The sequence below is a fragment of the Halictus rubicundus genome, chromosome 4 (assembly GCF_050948215.1).
Source record: "Halictus rubicundus isolate RS-2024b chromosome 4, iyHalRubi1_principal, whole genome shotgun sequence".
Classification (NCBI taxonomy): Eukaryota; Metazoa; Arthropoda; class Insecta; order Hymenoptera; family Halictidae; genus Halictus; species Halictus rubicundus.
Window position 1 is genome coordinate 18,616,941 of NC_135152.1, and position 18,951 is coordinate 18,635,891.

Genomic DNA, 18,951 nt, shown 5'->3' on the forward strand with positions numbered 1-18,951 from the left:
AGAAGAAACGGAACAGACTGATTTATGTACGCGGAGCGATGGTCTATCTGCATTCGCCTGACGAAATGCAGTTCGTGGCCTGGAACTAGCGTTTGCACCCGTGGAATGCGCCCCGCGCCGGTTCAACCATCGGATACTGGCGGCCCACAGGACTTCCTATGGGACTTCGCTCCGTTTCGACCGAAGCCAACAAGAAGAAAAATATCGTATCGTTGATGCACGCATGAGAATATTAGAAAAAAGTGTGAAGCCTATAACGAGACACGTGCAGCCGACCTCCGCCGTCTGATTTCGTGAGAGATGTCATCGGAAGCTGCATCTGCTACGATATCTCTATTCCACCGTAAAAAGGTTCGTGAAATTATTCCTACCGATACTCAATTTATTCATACTTGTTCCCGAAACGGTCCTGGTAATTTTTATGGTACCGGAAATTTTGTAAAATAAGAATACACACTGTGTGTGGCGTCCACAATTGTAGGAACATTTCTGTCGAAAATTCTCGTCTGTGACCTTCAAGCTGTTGTAACTGAACTGCTGATCTTTATACATTTATGGCTCCTGGTAATTTTTATGGTATCGGAAATTGTGTAAAATAAGAATACACTGTGGCGTCCACAACTGTAGGAACATTTCTGTCGAAAATTCTCGTCTGTGACCTTCAAGCTGTTGTAACTGAACTGCTGCTCTCTATACATTTATGGCTCCTGGTAATTTTTATGGTACCGGAAATTTTGTAAAATTAGAATACACTGTGGCGTCCACAGTTGTAGGAACATTTCTGTCGAAAATTCTCGTCTGTGACGTTCAAACTGTTGTAACTGAACTGCTGATCTCTATACATTTATGGCTTCTGAAAATTTTGAAAAAAATACTATAATATAAAACTCCGCAGGATTTAGTACGATTTTTGTTTATTTCAATTCCACAAAGCTCACTACACCGCTGAACATTAGATTTTGTTTCCGCTTCCTAAAATTTGCTGACGAAAATTGAAAATTGCATAAACATCCGCAGTCTGGTTATAACTTGTTTTATAGCGTAAAGCTATCATTTATGTTTCTCTACTACTCTACCTTCAGAGTCTTTAATTGCTACTTTTCCACCACAGTTGTGACGAGTTGAGCACAAGTATTTAAATTATGCGGTTCTACATTAACAACAACAATTATATTAGAGTTGCACGATAGGGACGTACAGGAAGAAAGATTTAAAAATATTTTACGAATTGTGTCCGTTATAATTCATAACTTGTTACTAAACTTTACATATTCAGCAAAATAAATGTGTTTACAAAATGACTGTAATAATGCTTGTAACATCCGCATACTAAGAAACAGCGCAATGAATAATGAATTCAGAATTTCACGGATTAATTTACAGATGTTATTGAAGTAATATGAAACTTTGGACAGTCAGTTCGATCGCATTTTGCATTCTAATTACCAGAAACTTTATAAGTAAACGAATTATCGTCGGAGCTTCGCCTCGGGCGGTCTTGTGTTCACCGAATCTCCCATCGGTGAACATACCGATTGCAGCTACCATAATTAAGGACGCATTGTCTGGACACGCGCGAGCTCAGCCAATAAAAAACAAAGCGATAACATCCACGAACCAGTGGAAATCGGTGTTGGTCCGGACAGAAGGGCTTCCCATCGTCGGAGGGGAACCGCATTCAAATTTGACCTTTAATGTCTCCCTTGTTCTCTGGAAAAGAGAAGACGAACCGAAACCAGGCACCAAGAGGCAGTAGGCGCGCAAGCGGCGCGGCGCAGCGAGTAACGCGACCTCGGTAATTAAAACAAGATGGAACACCTCGGTCAACGCGATAAATCTCACCATTTCCCCATTCTCCGTTCCTGCTCATCTCTCCCGGCTCCCCTGTCAGGACCCCTCCCCCGATATATCTTCGGCTTTCCCCTTATCCGACGATCGGCACTGGCCCCTTCACGACGGCCCCGACGATTTATTTTATTATTTGGTAGATTTAGCGGCGGCTACCGTTTATTGGAATCCACGTCGATCGGAGATTATGAGGCAACCGAGACGCATCCAGATGCAACACCGCTCTCCCGCTGTCCGGCCGCGTTACGAAACGGATAATTACCGGCGACCGAATGAATTACCGCGAAAACCCCCGTTGGTCCCCGGCGTTCCGCGGATCCCCACGTCCGCGACAGGATAAGTGGATTTTGTTGTTTCGCTTTATCGACGCATACCGCGCACAACTGGAGCGACGGATCGAGATTGTAACTTTAAATCGGCCCCGCTACCCGGCACCGCGATCGCTTCCGTGGGAACGATTGATCTTATTAGGACATCGCAGTGTAGAAGAGAGCGGGCTTATTACGAATATTTAAGGGAAAAATTGAAGAAAATGAGATATCTAAGAGATAACCATTTTGTAATCAACTTGAGTCGAATTTGAAATTAAAATTAATTTTTAACGTTACAGCGACACCCTCCGAGGACGTGATTTCTTAGCAACTGAGGGGTAATCATTCGACAGCGAAAGTTTATGCGAAATAAAAATGTTCTGCAGCAAGTAAAAATGTATTTTGCCTTCCAATAGCTTGAATTCATTGACAATAATGCAACGCCGTTATAAAATGGTCAATTTTCATTCAATCATTTTTATACTACTGTTTTATATTATTTGATGCCTGTTTTCATTTTCAAATTTGTATTTTCGTGTAAATTTCTGTACAACCGTCAAGGTTAGTCATTGTTCGAAACATTGTTAAGTTCTGTTGATCCATGGAGCGGAATTACAGGGTCTCCATTTTTCATTTCTTTCTGTTCATTTAGACCTCGAACTTCTCATCATTCTTCCAGAAAAATTCTCGCAGGATCTCGTTAAAATTTCCCGCCACCTCAGCGTTCGGTCCATTTCCATTCGTCGGCAAATCAGGTTACACGTGTTTTACACGTGATAACAACGATCGTCCGAATCCCAGGACGGTCTCCCCTAGGTGATGAGGTTAATTGCTCATTTTCTTGTCTCGTTAACGTTGCCCGAGCCTGGAACACGTCGGCGACGTCGGAAACGGAGCGACTCGGCGCACGTGTAAAGGAAATCGCTCGCCGATCGGAACATATGTCTTCCAACCGCGTCCATTGCTATTTGGAATATTAGTTCTATTTGTACATCTGCGCTCCTTCATATATAACTTACACCATTAAGCGTCGGCGTTCCTTTAATTTCCTCCGACGCCGCGTCACACAAGAATCGGCTTCTAAATGTAGACTTCGAATTTTCGCGCTGCACGATTATTAGTTTATCGCGGAGTTTTATTCGAGATAAAAATTGTCTGCGTTTGTTGCAGTTTACAGGAGCTGCATCGACATTCATTTCTTTTCTTAAGAATGCTATTGAGAGTAAAATAATATAATAGTAACTTTAAATTCATTAAATGTTTTTACACGTTTGCTTTTGATTTTTTATCACAGTTTGATTCACATTTTGAAATGTTTTGAGCTCTAATTTATACAGATATCAAGTCAAAATTCAGAGTTATATGAACAAATATCTGCCCTAACGGTTATTATTATATTTTAAATAATGAAATATGAAATTCTTGCAATGTTCTGTCACGTTCCACTAAATTATTTTGTTGACTTCACGGAAACGATTACTGTTCCGTTTCCGCCTAACTAAACTAAAGTATGGTTTCACTATACTTTTAAATTGATATCAGTCGAAGGTATTTCGCAATTTAATGTTAACATACCATATTTTAAAATATTACTACTGCCTTGAAGCAAATATGTATTACCCAATTCATATGTTTCGATCACAGTTACGTCATTCAATTGCTATGTATCAACATTTTCAGTGAATGCGACTTACTTAAAATTATGGATGTTGACTGCATGGGGACGCAAAAAAAAAATGTGATAATTATTAGATTTTCTGTAACCGTAGTTATTAGAAAGTACCTACACCCGAAAAATATAGTTTCTAGATTGAACAGAATTGCCGAACGGTTCAAACATACTGCACGTATCTAAGGGGCTCGAACGAAAACGAAAGTTCCTCGCGTAGAATTCCAGAAGATTAAATTCCCCATTACTTCCTCTTATTACGTGCTCGATTAACTTTCCGGCGCGAGCGGAGCCACTAAATCCAGCGGTGTGTAATTAACCAGCGACGGCGTAACGAACCGCAAAAGCATAAAATTCTATTTTCTCGGACAGACATACTCTAGTTCCGTTTCGTGGTTAACTTCCTAATCTCGGCATTATTAACATAACAGCGCGTGTACGCAGCCCACGCTGACAGAGTATTGTCCGCTTCTCGCGGTGGAAATGATTGCAAGATGCAAGTCAGCTGCAGATGCATGTTCCGTTGCAACAATGACTAATTGTCTTCATTTTTTAGCTGAAGATTTCGCAACACGCGATGACGTTCCGTCGTCGGTTGTCATGGCTAAGTAATAGTCAGGACGAATGTGAAATAAATCGAGAAACATTAGTTTTGTTGTGACGAGGGCAATTTGTACAGATTTGCAAAAATGTGTTCGAAGTACCCTTTCAAATACGTCTTTTTCACTCCTATGATTCAAGCACAAATTAGAAAGTGCAATTGTGGCAAAAATGAGTAAGAGCAATTTAAAACAATAGACTGTAGAAATTTATGTATTTAGGATATTAATAAAATTAAAACCTGTACATCTTAAAATCTTTGATGCAACAATAATTTTAGTTCGTTGAAATGAAGCGCAAAGAAAAATCAAATCTAATTCAGTGCATTCATAGAAATCTGTATAATGATTAGTATTAAATATTATGTGTATAATGATCAGTATTGAAACTTGAATCACGTACCTCAAATGGTCCAGAAGAGCCGCATCCTCTTATGATTGTCAAGGTTATAGTAAAAAATATTTAAAAAAAAGGACAGCGAATAATTAAAAAAAAAAGTAAAATCGAAAGAACTTTGTAATATTAATGCATCATTTATTTAACACCTACGATGACGATAACATGAGATGGATACGATGCGCTTAAGGTAGAATAATCTGTTAGGCGAAATGACGATGTGCGGTGCGTGTGTGTTCTCCTTTCACGGGAAATGATTGAGTGGTATAGAAGGGGGGGGGGGTAAGTAAAGAATCATTCTGACACATCGGGTGATAACTATTTTAATTTGTTGACTGGGAGAGGTTTCCAGAATTTCTGCAGCGCCCGGTGTTATGATACAATAATAATAATAAGAAGTATTATGTATATGTATATGTATATATATTGCATATTTATCATATACATACATATATATATATGGCAAGATCATTGGTCAATAAATATTTTTCCTTAAGTCTGCAGCTAAATTCACCAAATAATTAATCCCTTGATCTTTCAGCGTCGATCTCGATCCTCCGTTCAATAAGTTAGCTATCGTGGGACGCGTTTAATTAATTAATGGTCTTTATCAAAGAAAATACACTCTATACAATCGATAATATTACTCGAGGAACATGGACCACCCTCTCTGTCTCTCTTAACTCTCCTTCTCTATGTTCTCTAAACGGATGTGGATATCGTTCGGCACGAGTATCGTTCGATCCAAGTGACGTCGGGAGGATCGATCGATCGATCGATCGGATCCACCGTCATTCTAATTATTTGGAAAATTTAGACACGCCTTCAGTGGCCTAATCCCCTACACTCTATACGAACTAGAGGCTCTTTCGTTTCGATTGCCGGTCGGACATCAGTCACTATGAAGGTAATAGTGCGCGCAAAGTATACCTCTAATACTATCTGAGTTTTACGCTAATAGTAGATCCTTACAGTAATTAGGTAACACTATGTACACTTGCTCGGCACAGGGGGAACGGATTTCGCGACGCGGCGACAACGCACGTCCCTCTGGCCACATAACAAAAGTCCCTCCGTCGATCCCGTTGGCGATCGCACGCCGGGAAACAAAAAAACCCCCAACGAATTAGATCACCCTAGCACGCTAATATCACTTTGCGTCGTCGTAAGTAAATAAGTACCGCCTCATCTCTCTCTCTTTCTCTCTCTCTCTCTGCCCCGGTGTACGTCCCAGTAATTCGCGATCGCCATTTTGTCGCAGCGTTCCTCCTCGGTGTTCCCGCGGACCCTCCTCGTTCCCGATCATGTCACCCCGATGATGGCGTTCAGCTTCATAACGAGGAGCGACGGATCATGCTGCCTCTGCTGCCGACGCTGCGCTCTGCAGTTTCGAGCTCCCGTGTTCATCGCAGCTTCCGCGAAACTAGTCCGGCCCACGAGACTCCGAAACTCGCTTCTAGAACCAGTAGAGATCTTTCGAATCCTGGACCTGCGACTCGAGACCTGCGAACAAGAAAAATGTCGGCCGATTTTCAGTCTGCACTCCATTCCGAACTGGCAAAGCCTGCCGCCATAGACTACTGTGAATTTTCGATATATGTCATCAACACGGGTCTTGCCAGCGACATACATCGTCCAGGAGACATATCCGAGCCGTGTTATGTTTACACTCCTCGGCGTCCGGGGCCCCTCACGGGGTATACCCCGCGGTAGTGGGGATAGTTCCGCGACGTTTATCGTCCAAGTCTTGGCGACGTATATAGAGAATTCACTGTATCTACCGTGCAATCAAAGAATCTTTTAGAAACATTAACGTTTATTCAGTAACTGCCAACTATCAACCCTGAATAATCCGACAAAATCAGATTATAGAAAATCAGATAATTTCATTAATAGCACCAAACCTAGTGAGTCAAAATTTATCATACTGAGCACACTACTTTCACCCCTTTGCATTCTAACAATTCTAATACGAGTTTCTACACTTGGTCAAAGATTAGTGTCACCCACGTGTAACCTATAAGGAAGTTAACGTGTTAAATTGGATTGAGTAAACTTTGGGTAAGCACTTAATTTCGCATAAATGTGATTTTACCTATCATAAAGTGCAGTAACTATTCAACTTCAGGTGCAGTGTTAATAATAAAAATATTTTTTAAAGAATCACCTAGGTGTGTCTTATTTTGGCCGTTGACCTACAGTGAACGTTCCTCAAGGGAAATCAATTGAAGTAGCTTCGTGTCATAATATGAAACGTTGATACAACAGTATATTAATAATAACACAGCGTTTAAATAGCTGACTGCTGGAACAGCCGCCCTACTACTGGCCAAACGACAGCGAAAAAGTAATGACCGAAATTAAGTGTATCCTCGATTCGCACGAGCCATCATCTGCTCCCGAACTCAATAGTCATGAACATCCACGCGCATGCCGTTAAGCGATCATCGATTGGACCCGACCGATTTCACAGGCCGTCCCCGTGAACAGGACTTTCTCGTATCGGACAAGTAATTGGTTATACGGAAAGGCAGGAATGACTTTTTCTTTCGGGCGACCGGCTCATCGTTCATCGAAATTTATAACGCGGCCGGCCGCGTAATAAAAGAAGAGTCAACGTTTTGACGGATGCGAGGGTGCAGAACTGGTGATGGCACCCGCTGAGCGACACGGACGGACAAACCGACGCGACCGACGGAGCCGAGGGAAAGAACGAACGAACGAACGGACGGACGGACGGACGGACGGACGGACAGACGAACGGACGGGGGACAAACGGAATATGTCACGAGATCGACCAGTTAAGATCTCATGTTCCTTACAACGGTTGCACGCCTGTGTCCGGGACTATCTTCGATCTTGATATCTCTCCGAAGGGTGACCGTGCGGATCATCCTGGTCCTCGAGCTACGCGCTTCAGCGATACGCCATCCCTCGAGAATCATCCGTAATTAAGGAGAAGTTTATGGAAATCCGGCGGGTCTTCAGCAAATAGTTGTACCCGGCAATACCGGTCAGATGAACTATCACTTCGTCTCGCGATTTTTGTAAGTACTCGGTTCGGATTACTAGTACTACTCGCGAGTACGGTAGTGCTCGCTTAAATTTACGAAGTTCAGGATCCGAAAGTTAAACTGTTGCATTACAGGGTAGCGTTTCTCCCCCACAAAAAATTGACCCGAGAGAATAGAATAGCGAGCGAAAGCGAAATAGACGCAGACATTTCGAAAGGATGGCGCAAAAAATGTACGTGCAACGAAGAAAATCTGAAATTCAGTCATTTGCGTCTTACATTCTCAAATTTGTTACCAATGGATTGTTGGGATCCTTGCGATTAAAACGAGTCCAAACACGACGTGAATCGGTCTACTTTTATACTTCGTGCATAGCAATCATATATATGTCCTTGTTTTTGTCATTAATATCGAGTCTGTAAAACTAATCCGATTTACGTCGTGTTTCGACTCGTTTTAATCAGAACGATCTGAACAAACCACCGGCACTATGTTTGAAATAATACGACAAAAATGAATCTGAATTTTAATTTTTCTTCGTTGCATGATCACCTTATACGCTCGCGGCACCCCTCTTTTAAGTACGTCCGTCCCTTTTCCTCTAATCGTTTCATTCCTTCTCCATTATGTGGAAAAATATCGTGGAAAAATAAATGCTTGGACAAGGAAATTTATTCCACTATTTTCCATATATGAATTTTTATAGTTTCAATAATTGTAAAATATAAAACCGGTCGTTTTGACCGTGGTAGGTTTAGCGTTAAATTCTTCTGAAGCTTTCACTGTTTTGTATTTCATTTATTCAATTTTGTAATAAATGCGTTCTACAGTGAAATTAATGATTAGAGAATATTAAAAAACTTTAATTTCTTCAGAATATCAAAATCAAAATGAAAATTTATAAAGTACCATTACGCTTTGTGTTCCAGGTTATTGGAGACTTCTATACGGTAGAAATGCGTTTCGCAGTATATTAAATAGCTGTCGCTCATAAAGACCCGTCGATGTTTAATGGATCGCGATTCGAATCGCGAAGCGAGGTTATCAGATATTACACGTGGATGCTAAATTAAACAGGCCGTGAACGTGCGCCGCGTCGGTGCAATTTCAAAGTTGCAGCTCTCCCGGAGTGGTAGATCGACGTTTTCGAATACTTAAATTCACGGCACGTGGTGCACGGCACGGCCGATTAAGTTTGTATCTGTCGGCGCACACGTGCCAGCACGTGGATCTACCTGCTTCAAAGTCAGCAACGTGTGCGCCCGTACGTTACCATATTGGCGCATCTACGCTGAAAGAAACACGGTCGGAGGCACAAAAGATTTGATCTTACCGGCAACAACGGGAACGTGAAGCACTATTTGATAGGAAGCCGCTCAGCCGGAAAATGATGCTAGAACACACCGTGAGAAGGGGCCACTACTTGGGGTAATCGTGTTTCAGCGAACAAATAACACCACCCGAAACCGAGCCTCGACTTCGACTGTTAACTTCTATAAATAAAAGTTGTTCATCGCTAACCTCGACCTTCTAACCTGCTTGTTATATATTTCTTTTTTTCTAGAACATTGTCATTCCCGAGTCTGGAGACTCCTGTCGTAGTAAACTCGTGCATTACTTTTATTAATTACACATGCACAAGTATAAAATAAATCTCTATCGAGATTCTGCAAATAAAAGAAAAATTATTTTTTTCTGTTTGAAATTAACTTATATGGTACTGTTTTATAATATTGTAATAATAATGGACTGGGAAAAATTCGTAATGCCGGTTTGTGAGCATAATTTAAGTAATAGAAATAACGATAAAAATTAAGATTTCCGGAATGAAAGGGCCTGCCAAGTAATATTACAACAGTTATGGATTCTTCACAAGGTTTATAATTTTCACACGATTCCAATAGGCATTTAATCGTCACATTACTCTATTTACCCTACGGATGTAGGGTCCGCATCAAATAGATTGAAAATATTGATTTAACCCACAAGTCGAGACTGTGCAAACATTAGGGTGTTTGATGGTTCACCCTTACGAAAACTGCTGAGCGTTGCGGCGTCTTATTTACACTTTTATGTTTTGATAATTTGTAAATTCCAGTAAACAGACCGCTACAAAAATTAACTATTTTTGTATCCCGTGAGTAGCGTGGCAATTTAATTTTGCAAAGAACAATTTGTAAAAAGTATCACACCCTTTATTTTGATTTTCTTAGAATTATGGTTTAAGTGACCTCCATTACCCATTTCTCCGCTAATAAAATTTCGAAGCTGTAATCGATAGACGTCAAAGGACGAATGAAATAATTAATCGTAATGATGACACATATAACAAATTCCAGGCAATACGTTTCGCCCGAAACAAAAGTGGAGGAACCCCTTAGCCATAATCGACGCGGGTCCTTGCACTTAAATAAGGGAGGGTGACTCGGTAGCCCAACGAAGACTGGGCAATATTGTCCGCGCTATCTGACACACCATTTACCAGCTACACCCCCGTCCATTTTGTTCCAGCATATTGGCCTCTCGCATACTCGACCATGAAAACGTTATAGCCGCGTACGCGGCTCGCATAAATCGTTTTGACACTTATGGTACATTATTCGATGGTTGCAGCCCTCCGCGTTGAATTAGGATGCTCTCTCACGGGAATTATGATCAGACATGATCGCTGCTCCGAAAGCGGAACACGACGTCGCGTGTTTAATTGAATATAATTGGAACAAAAGTTTCCACGGTAAAGCGAAATCTCTCAATAATTAATTATTCTTTTATTATTCTACTTCTACTCCTTTGCATTCCTCGTTTCATTTTATGAAACAAGACTTTGCGGTGTTAAACTATGATATCATACTTTACAAATTTATTCTGCATTTTTTTCAGTTTAAATTATGTTCGTATACCGCTAAAAAAATTGGTACTCACTTAAAACATGAATTTGTAAAGGGAAAAAACACAAGAAGATTAATACATTTCAAAATACCAATAATTTGTAGATTTTACAATCTTTTCTCTCTCCATATTGCAAGAATGTCTTGAATTATAGGAGCAATTAATTTTATCGTTTTCATATATTTTGATTAGGAAGTAGGCAATATTGTATTTTTTGTATTGTTATTTTTGTATCATTCCAAAATATTTTCAAACTGTTACTTTATTTCAATGAATTATAGCTTTACAAAGATTCGAAAATTATTTTTCAATATTCAGTTTTAAAATTATATAATGGAATATCCAATCCTGTTATTTGAAAGTAGTATGAATTTAGATTAATGTGTTACATGTTTTTGACACTCCACAAAAATCTAAGAAATATAGTATGACGTACCAGTGCGAATGGCTCTATGCGTTATTAAGGAACAATAATCATTTACAACTGAAGAATACACTGAGGCGTGTTTCCGTTTGAAACCTCAGATACGCAAAAGCCGGCGAATACAAAGTTACGGATGAACGCACCTGTTATGAATGTTTCAGTATTCAATAACGCGATATCAAAGAGCATGGCAAGACGGTACAAGGAATTCCCTCCGGCGTTCCCAACAAAGAAACAGTACACAAAGTCGGAGGAAATTCGGGGCGAAACTTGCCGATCCGAGAATTTTTCACTTCAGCCTTTTGTGTTTCACTGTAAACTTAATTATAATTGTATTGTACCGAAAAGGTCAATATCATACTCGTAATCAAGTTTTATATACTCTGAAAATATAAATATTTTATTGACATAATGGAAATCTTTATAAGTATGATAGCGATAAAGTTCTTCATAATATTTTCACATATTCTTCAAAAACAGTTCTCAATAAATAACAAAAATTGAGAAGCCTTTTCTAGAATTTTGAAAAAAACATTATTAGTAGTTGTTACAATTTTGAAAAATGTCCAGCTATGTTATTCTAATGATCAAATAAATCGTACAGGACCAATTTAAAAATTATAAAATTCTCCAAAGATTAATGAACATTGAGTTCATCCAAATAAATGATAAATGTAAAAGAAAAATGTGTACTTAAAATAATTTACAAAACTGAATTCTGTTTTCATAGATTCCTAAAGTTTATCATGAGCATTCGTACAATTTCTTATTTAACAGAAGAAAGAAGCATTTTCTGAAAATATTTGCGCGGCAGTTCATACTTCAAATGTCAGAGAAATTATTGAACACCAACGTCTAGCAATAAGTTGTAGGGATTTAGTGGCTTAATTCTCAATTAATAAACGCTCATTGATTCATGGAAGGTTAGAAACGGGGTGAAATCAATGTAGGGACTTTCCTTTACCACGAGTATATTGGATTTCAGCTAGCGAGGGGTTTGACCCCCATTGATAAGGGTCATCACCATGCTTTCGATACGCATCCCCCGACAGCGAGAAGGGTCGGTCGGTCGGTCGCTAGGGTCCGGTTTTCGCTTTTCAGATCGGTGGTGTTCGATTTAATTTCATTCGTACGGCCAGTTTTCCGCTCTTCGCGTCGAATTTACCAGTCGAGGTTAACGTGATTACCAGGTCGCGGATCTTTATGCAGAATAAAAAATGTCTGCACTGATCGCAAAATACGGGAGCCAAGCAGATAATTTTTACGTTTTAAAATTGTCTTATCAAGCTAAATCACTGATGTCCTTAAATCTTTTTAGTATCTCCACTGCTTGAAATTGTATATACCCATTTTTGTCATAAATATATAAAATCTGCACTCTAGCGATTACAAACGACGGAAATGTACGTTTTTCCCTTTTTTATTATTATTACGATTGATTTTACGTCAATCAGTGTCAGTTTTCGTATAACTCTGTGAAAATGTCAGGAAAAAGGACACAAGGGTAAATGTGTCTTATTTCGATCCCTGCCTAGTAGTCAGCCTTCCTAAAAATAAATCGATTAAAAATAAGAGATATCCACTAACAAACTATTGCTCATCTCCAATGTATACCTTCACATACAAAGCATTTAGGAAATAGCATATTAATAATAACAACGGTTAAGATGGCTGCCTACTGGCCTCAAATGGCTGACCACTGCAGAAATTGTCCTTTTCTCCTTTCTCAGAAAAGACCTCGTTGTGTTGATAAATAAAACTGATAGATTAAAACGGAAATGATTCACGAGTCGACCAAATATCATCCTCTACGACTATCCGAGCCTCTCCGATGCCCAAGACGATCCACATGCAACACTATTTATTGTGCAAACGAAGAAAAATTGTATTTAGCATTATCATCGAATAACTGTTCCAATATTCGAACGGTCACGTTGACCTGTTCAGTTCGGATAATCGAGGTTCTACTGTACTTGCAAATAGCGGAAGAGAAACAAAAAAAGGTAGCGAGGATCTTGAGCGGAGGTTTAAGGACGAAGAGGACACGCGTTCACCGCAGAGCCGGGCTCACCGGTTCACCGGAGTGTCTCCGGCTGCGAACGAGCCGACTTCGAGAGATCGATATAACCGGCGGCTTTCGACCACTCCCTCCATCCGACCGGCTGACCAATCGAGGCTCGCTAGCCATCCCCGGCTAACCCTGGTGTCCCTCTTTTCCATTCTCTTCCCTTTTGCTCTCTCGCCGGTAGAAGCGAGTATACAAGCGTGGATTACGTGACGTCAGCGTGCGACGCCATTTTCGAGGCGCGTGCCAGAAAGCCCCGGCCTGCACCGACCCGCGGATCGAGAATATTCTCCAGAGAATGTCCCACGCGGACGAGAATTTATGGCGAAGATTCCCTGAATTAATTCTCTTGGAAATATTGAGAGCGCCTCCGCGCCGCCACCGCGCCGCAGAGCGTCGCACCGGACCCCCTTTCTTTGTTTCCTCGCGACCGTCGCAAACCGCTTGACCAACACGACGCGACGACGCGACGCGCTCGCCGATATCGTTCGCCGAGCACCACACTTGCCACACTCTACGATTCCTTCCAAATATTAACCCTTTCCGTACCGTGCCAGTACCGTATGTGACTTTTGCGCTAGCAGTTGGGCGAGAAGCGGGCAATGGCGGTCACTTAACCTACATTTGTAGTAGAACCACAAGATGGTAAAACATTTCTTGCCAACTTCATCTTGTAAACTTAAACAAACTGTCTTTTACGGGCTACAAAAATAATTGATTCTCATTCCAATTATTATTTATTTTATAGCGAAGTATTTATTTGTTCAGTGTTTATGGAAATAATTACTCTATTTAACACGTTGACTGCCATGTCGCCCATACGTAGGTGACGGAATTATTTGTCCAGGTTTTAAAATGAATTTTTACGTTAATGTATTAACTGTACCAAATTTTATTAGGATCCGTAAAATGCAAGAAAGTTGGAGGACTACTCAATATCATATATTTAATTTTTATTTCATTAAATAACTTGTATTGATTCTATGGTATTTTTGAGGTTTCTAGTTTGGCAGTCAAAGTGTTAAAGGAGGTTTTTATCTTGGAAAGTTTTGGACCTTGTAGGCACCATAATTGTCTGCAAAGTTTTTACGTGAAAGATCAAAAGAGACGGCTGAGTTGGTACATTTATTCCTTTTTTGGAAAACTCACCCTAGAGACGTCCCTAAGAAAACTTTAAATTATACACAAAATTTTATTTGTCTTGAGACGCGATACACTTTTATATTTTTCCATGTAAATACGAAAGAGAAGGGTACACTTCGACGTAGCGAGTTTAATAAAATGATTTGAAGTTAACAAAATTTGCTTGAAGAAAGTGCATCTTCAAGCTGAGAAATGTAAGTTTTTACTTCACTTACACGTAATACAAAGGTTTTGTCATTGTGAGTTTTTAGAGATAGACAATTTGGGACATGGGACTCGCTTCTATATTTTTTTAGCATCTCTGAGCCAACCTCCGAACCCCTAAACGACAGTCGACTCGAAATCGACGCGCGTATGCGTCCTGCGATAATCGCTGCAGTAGTTACGGTATGGCTGATCATTGTCTGCCGCGAGCGTTCCGTTTAGCTCACAGCTTGTTCCGTTTCTTGATGTCGAATTGACACAATGGTAAAAAATCAATATGATGGAAACATAAATGATTAACTTTTGCAACTTTTCCTAACATGAGATGCAATAATTTAAAAATGTAATTAGATATTAGATTTCATCTAATTGTATATTCACGACAAAAATGAGTAGGTGAAATTTAAAACGGTAAAAAGATTCAAACAATTTCAAAATATCAATATATTATTCTCATCTCATTGAAATTACTAAAGAAACAATGAAATTTCTATTTAAATCTTGCATCTTACGATTGATACAGAACAGTTGATTCTCATTTTTCAAAATTTTGTGAGAAGTTTAGATTGTAAAATTTAAATTACACAGCTGTTATAAATTAGGATATTTGAATAAATTGAGCTTTAAATTAAAATTATTATTTTCAACACCTGTATAAATTGAAAACATTTCTATAAATATACTTACATTTTTGATTGAAAGAAAATTCGACAAAACGATGATACCAATTTACTACAAAAATATAAAATGCTGTACTTCTTCAATTTTGGCTCAGACAAAAAATATTACCAATCCAATAGGCGGAACAGAAATCATACAAATGTCTGAAGAAGTTAAATAATCAATTTAAGAGATATATTTCTATGAATTGTTCTGATTTAACGCCTTGACTGCCAAACTAGAAACCTCAAAAATTCCATAAAATAAAAGTTATTTAATGAAATAAAAATTGAAAAAAATTGAATGTATGACATTGAGTAGTCCTCCAACTTTCTTGTATTCTAATCAAATTTGGTACAATGAATATACGAAAGAATTCGTACGTAAAGATTCATTTTAAAACCTGGACAAATTCTGTCACCCACATATGGTTGGCATGGCAATCAACGTGTTAATAAATATAGAAACGATATAAATAAAACGATACTTGAACGAACTGTACTTTTTCTTAAAATTTGGTCCAGACAAAACCCGTAGAAACGGGTGAAGAAGTTCAATAAACTGTCGGGCAAGTCGGAGGTGGAATATATCATTCTCAATCAGCACGTTAATTCGACAAAATACCGTGAACGGAATTCAATCTCGTATTCACGGAGGCGAAATTCGTATTTGATTTAAACCATCTAGGGGTCGCAACGTCGTTGCGGCTGCGTGTTCGGAAGCAATAGATTTCGCGATTTCAGTTCGTCGCTCTTCCGGCGCGGATAACGAATCGCGCTCGTAAATTCGTGTCTGTTCGCGGCCGCTGAGAATTAATGTTCATCGGGGAAAGATAAAAGTACGCGAACGGCATTAAATTAACATCTCGGATCCAGTTTTACCGCGTACAGCGTTGCCCCGCAATTTCTTGGTTTCCGCGGCACGTTCTTTCGCGACTATTCGACTTCCTACTCGAAGAAATGCCTCGTGCGTATTTTCTACGAAGCTTACTGGAGTACAACATTCTTTGTTAATTAAGTTTCGATTTCTTCCGCTTTTTCGAACGAAACCGTTTCACGCCACTAGTCTGTTTCGTGTGTCCGGAGTTTCATGCGTTCACGAAGAACGCGATTGGCTGAAATTTTAATATAAGCTTGCACAATGCACTTTTTCTCGAAAATTTAACGTACAAATTCGTACTTGGCCACAATTTTTATTTAACCTAACAAAAAAAAAAAAAAATTGTAATTGATGTAAGCTCTGAAAGTTTATAAATATTGAAAGCCTAATTAATTTAAATATGGCGACAGCGAAGCAGATCGCTTTATTTAACCACATACAGTGCTCCAATCGCAGTGGACGTAATTTGAAAGAAAAGTCAATTTAGTGGTAGAATATTTTTGTTTTAAGAATGTTAAACAAATGTCGCAGTTCTATGAGAATCTCTATAAGGGAACGCCGACATAATTCACTAATCTCTATCAGCGACTTCAGAATTGAACTGTTTGTTGGACCTTCTTCTCCATCAGCGAATCACATTCGAGGAATTCCAAACATTTCCCACAGATTTCTATTCCACGAATCAGAATCGATTCTCCGAAACCACCTCTATCGTGGGAATGGAGAGGGCGCTATCACTATTGTCTTCTTCAGTAACCACAGAATTTACGTTTATTTACTGTCGAATCGCGATTCCTGCGAACTCTCGCAGCAAAAATGTACCTTTCATTAGCGTAAATGTCGCACGGCAATAAGTAAGCTGCTACAACAATTTCTCTGGTCCACATTTCTTTTCAAAATCTCTGGAAAAATACCATCAGCTAGCCGCCGCGCCAGGAAAAGAAGAAGAAGAAAGTGAAAAACCAATTTTCTATTATACCTGTCTAATCGATGACAAAGGGTAAACTGTAAAAATTAAATCATCTATTAAACCACTAGAAACTATAGTCGTCCCGCACATACTCTGCGAGCGGGTTGCATGGTTCAGCGTGTAGACCAGAAAGGAATTCGTCCCCAAAAAGTGCAACGAACGAACAAGGCTGCCGGGAAGACCCGGAATACCAGGACTTCCGCCATCGCATAAGTTGTTCCCGCGATCGTGTCGAATTTGTCGATACAAGCCGGTGACGGGCAATTAAATTAACGATTTCCCCGAAGTAATAGGGACTGTCTAGGCGGTAGGAGGAGGAGGAGGAGGGAGGTAGCGTATAAAACCGGCGGCAGCGACGTCACACGGTGCGCCATGACCATCTACAGTGGTCAGCGTCATCAGATGTCGCACGGTAATTGCGATTTATTTCTCTTAATCGCGCTTAAACGGCAGCCAATTTATGCCGGTCGAGTTAATTTTACGCAATTATATAATTACCGAGGAGGCTCGGGGCACCGCGGCACGGCCTAATCGGGGTGCCAAGCGGCGTTCTAATGGCGGCACTTCAGATTCGAAGACACCGCGGGGACGCTTCGCTCCGAAATTACCTTCTCACCCTTCGAACGCGAAGTGAGTCCTTTCGAGGACTCGTTAAACAGCCTCCGCGTGACGTCGGCGAACAACTTGGAACGCTCTACTGTACCCACTTCCGTCTACAATGTTTATTGTTGAATTCATTAATACCGAGTCTCCGCGCCCTTCGCGAGGTCGAGGGAAAACTTGGAATATTCTACTGTATTTAGTCCCGTCAATATCAGACTCCAACGTTTACTATAGAATTAATACCTGAACCGACGCGACGTCGAAGAAGGAATTGCAACACTCTGCTGTACTTATTTCTGCCCATATCAGACTCCAATATTTATTGTAGAATTAATTAGCACCTGAGCCTTCGCGACCAGACGTCGAAAAAAGAATTCTCTGCTGTATTTATTTCCGTCAACATCAGACCCCAATGTTTATCGTAGAATTATTGTAACTAATGGGCCTCGGGTCGATGAAGGACTGTGTATTTACTGTACTGTATATTTATGTCCGTCCATACCGGACTCCAATGTTTATTGCACAATTAATTAGTACCTGAACCTTCGAAAAAAGAGTTGCAAAGCTCTGCTGTATTTATTTCAGTCAATATCAGATCCCAATTTTACAGTAAATGTTTCCTCCAATATTGTTGACTCCAATATTTATTGTATCAGGTGATTGCTTAGCGTCCAATTTGAAAATAACGCACAAACGGTTACATTTTCGAAGTTGCAACACATTTAGGGCCAATTTAGGAAACGCTTACGCTCGCTAGCTCGCTCGCGCTTCTCGGCTAGTGGCTCAGATTGAGAGTTGGTTCGCAGATCGGACCGACCAAACGAGTTTTCAAGAATTTACTTGCCGGAATGTCGGCAACGCTCATTATTCTAACTGGCGTGTGCTACCGTAAGGGCCCGTTGTGCACGCTCGCCGGTTCCGAGTAGCCGCGACCTCGTCGAGTCAAACATCGATTCTGGAAATTAATGAATAAATAAGGAAGGACTCCTCGCCCTCTTTCTTGGTTCCGACGAATGCCGATTCCGCGACCAGCCCCCTGAAAAAAACGCTGCATCGGTGACGGACTGCCAGATTTTTGTAAATCGTATTCCGCAGGTACTGCAGTTTTTTTTTTCGTTAACAACGAACCGAAATAGGCTCGTCAAAGGATCGTCAAAATTCATTGAATATGCTTGGTTCGTAAGTCTTTAACGCATTCCCGCATAATACGTTTTTTTTTTTAGATCGACCTCAAAAAGATCCCTCTTTTCTTTAATGTTTTTCTTCCGTTCGCAAG

General features: G+C 40.1%; 1 protein-coding gene across 2 annotated transcripts in view; it reads right to left on the bottom strand.

Annotated features, from left to right (window-relative positions):
* Window positions 1-5,131: 5,131 nt before the first annotated feature.
* Vg (transcription factor vestigial) overlaps window positions 5,132-18,951 on the bottom strand; it is a 146,901-nt gene continuing 133,081 nt past the window's right edge. For both annotated transcript variants that reach the window (XM_076787207.1, XM_076787206.1), the window contains exon 6: window positions 5,132-6,327. In XM_076787207.1, the coding sequence (XP_076643322.1) occupies window positions 6,281-6,327 (47 nt within the window). In that variant the 3' untranslated portion in view covers window positions 5,132-6,280. The remainder of the gene's footprint in view (window positions 6,328-18,951) is intronic.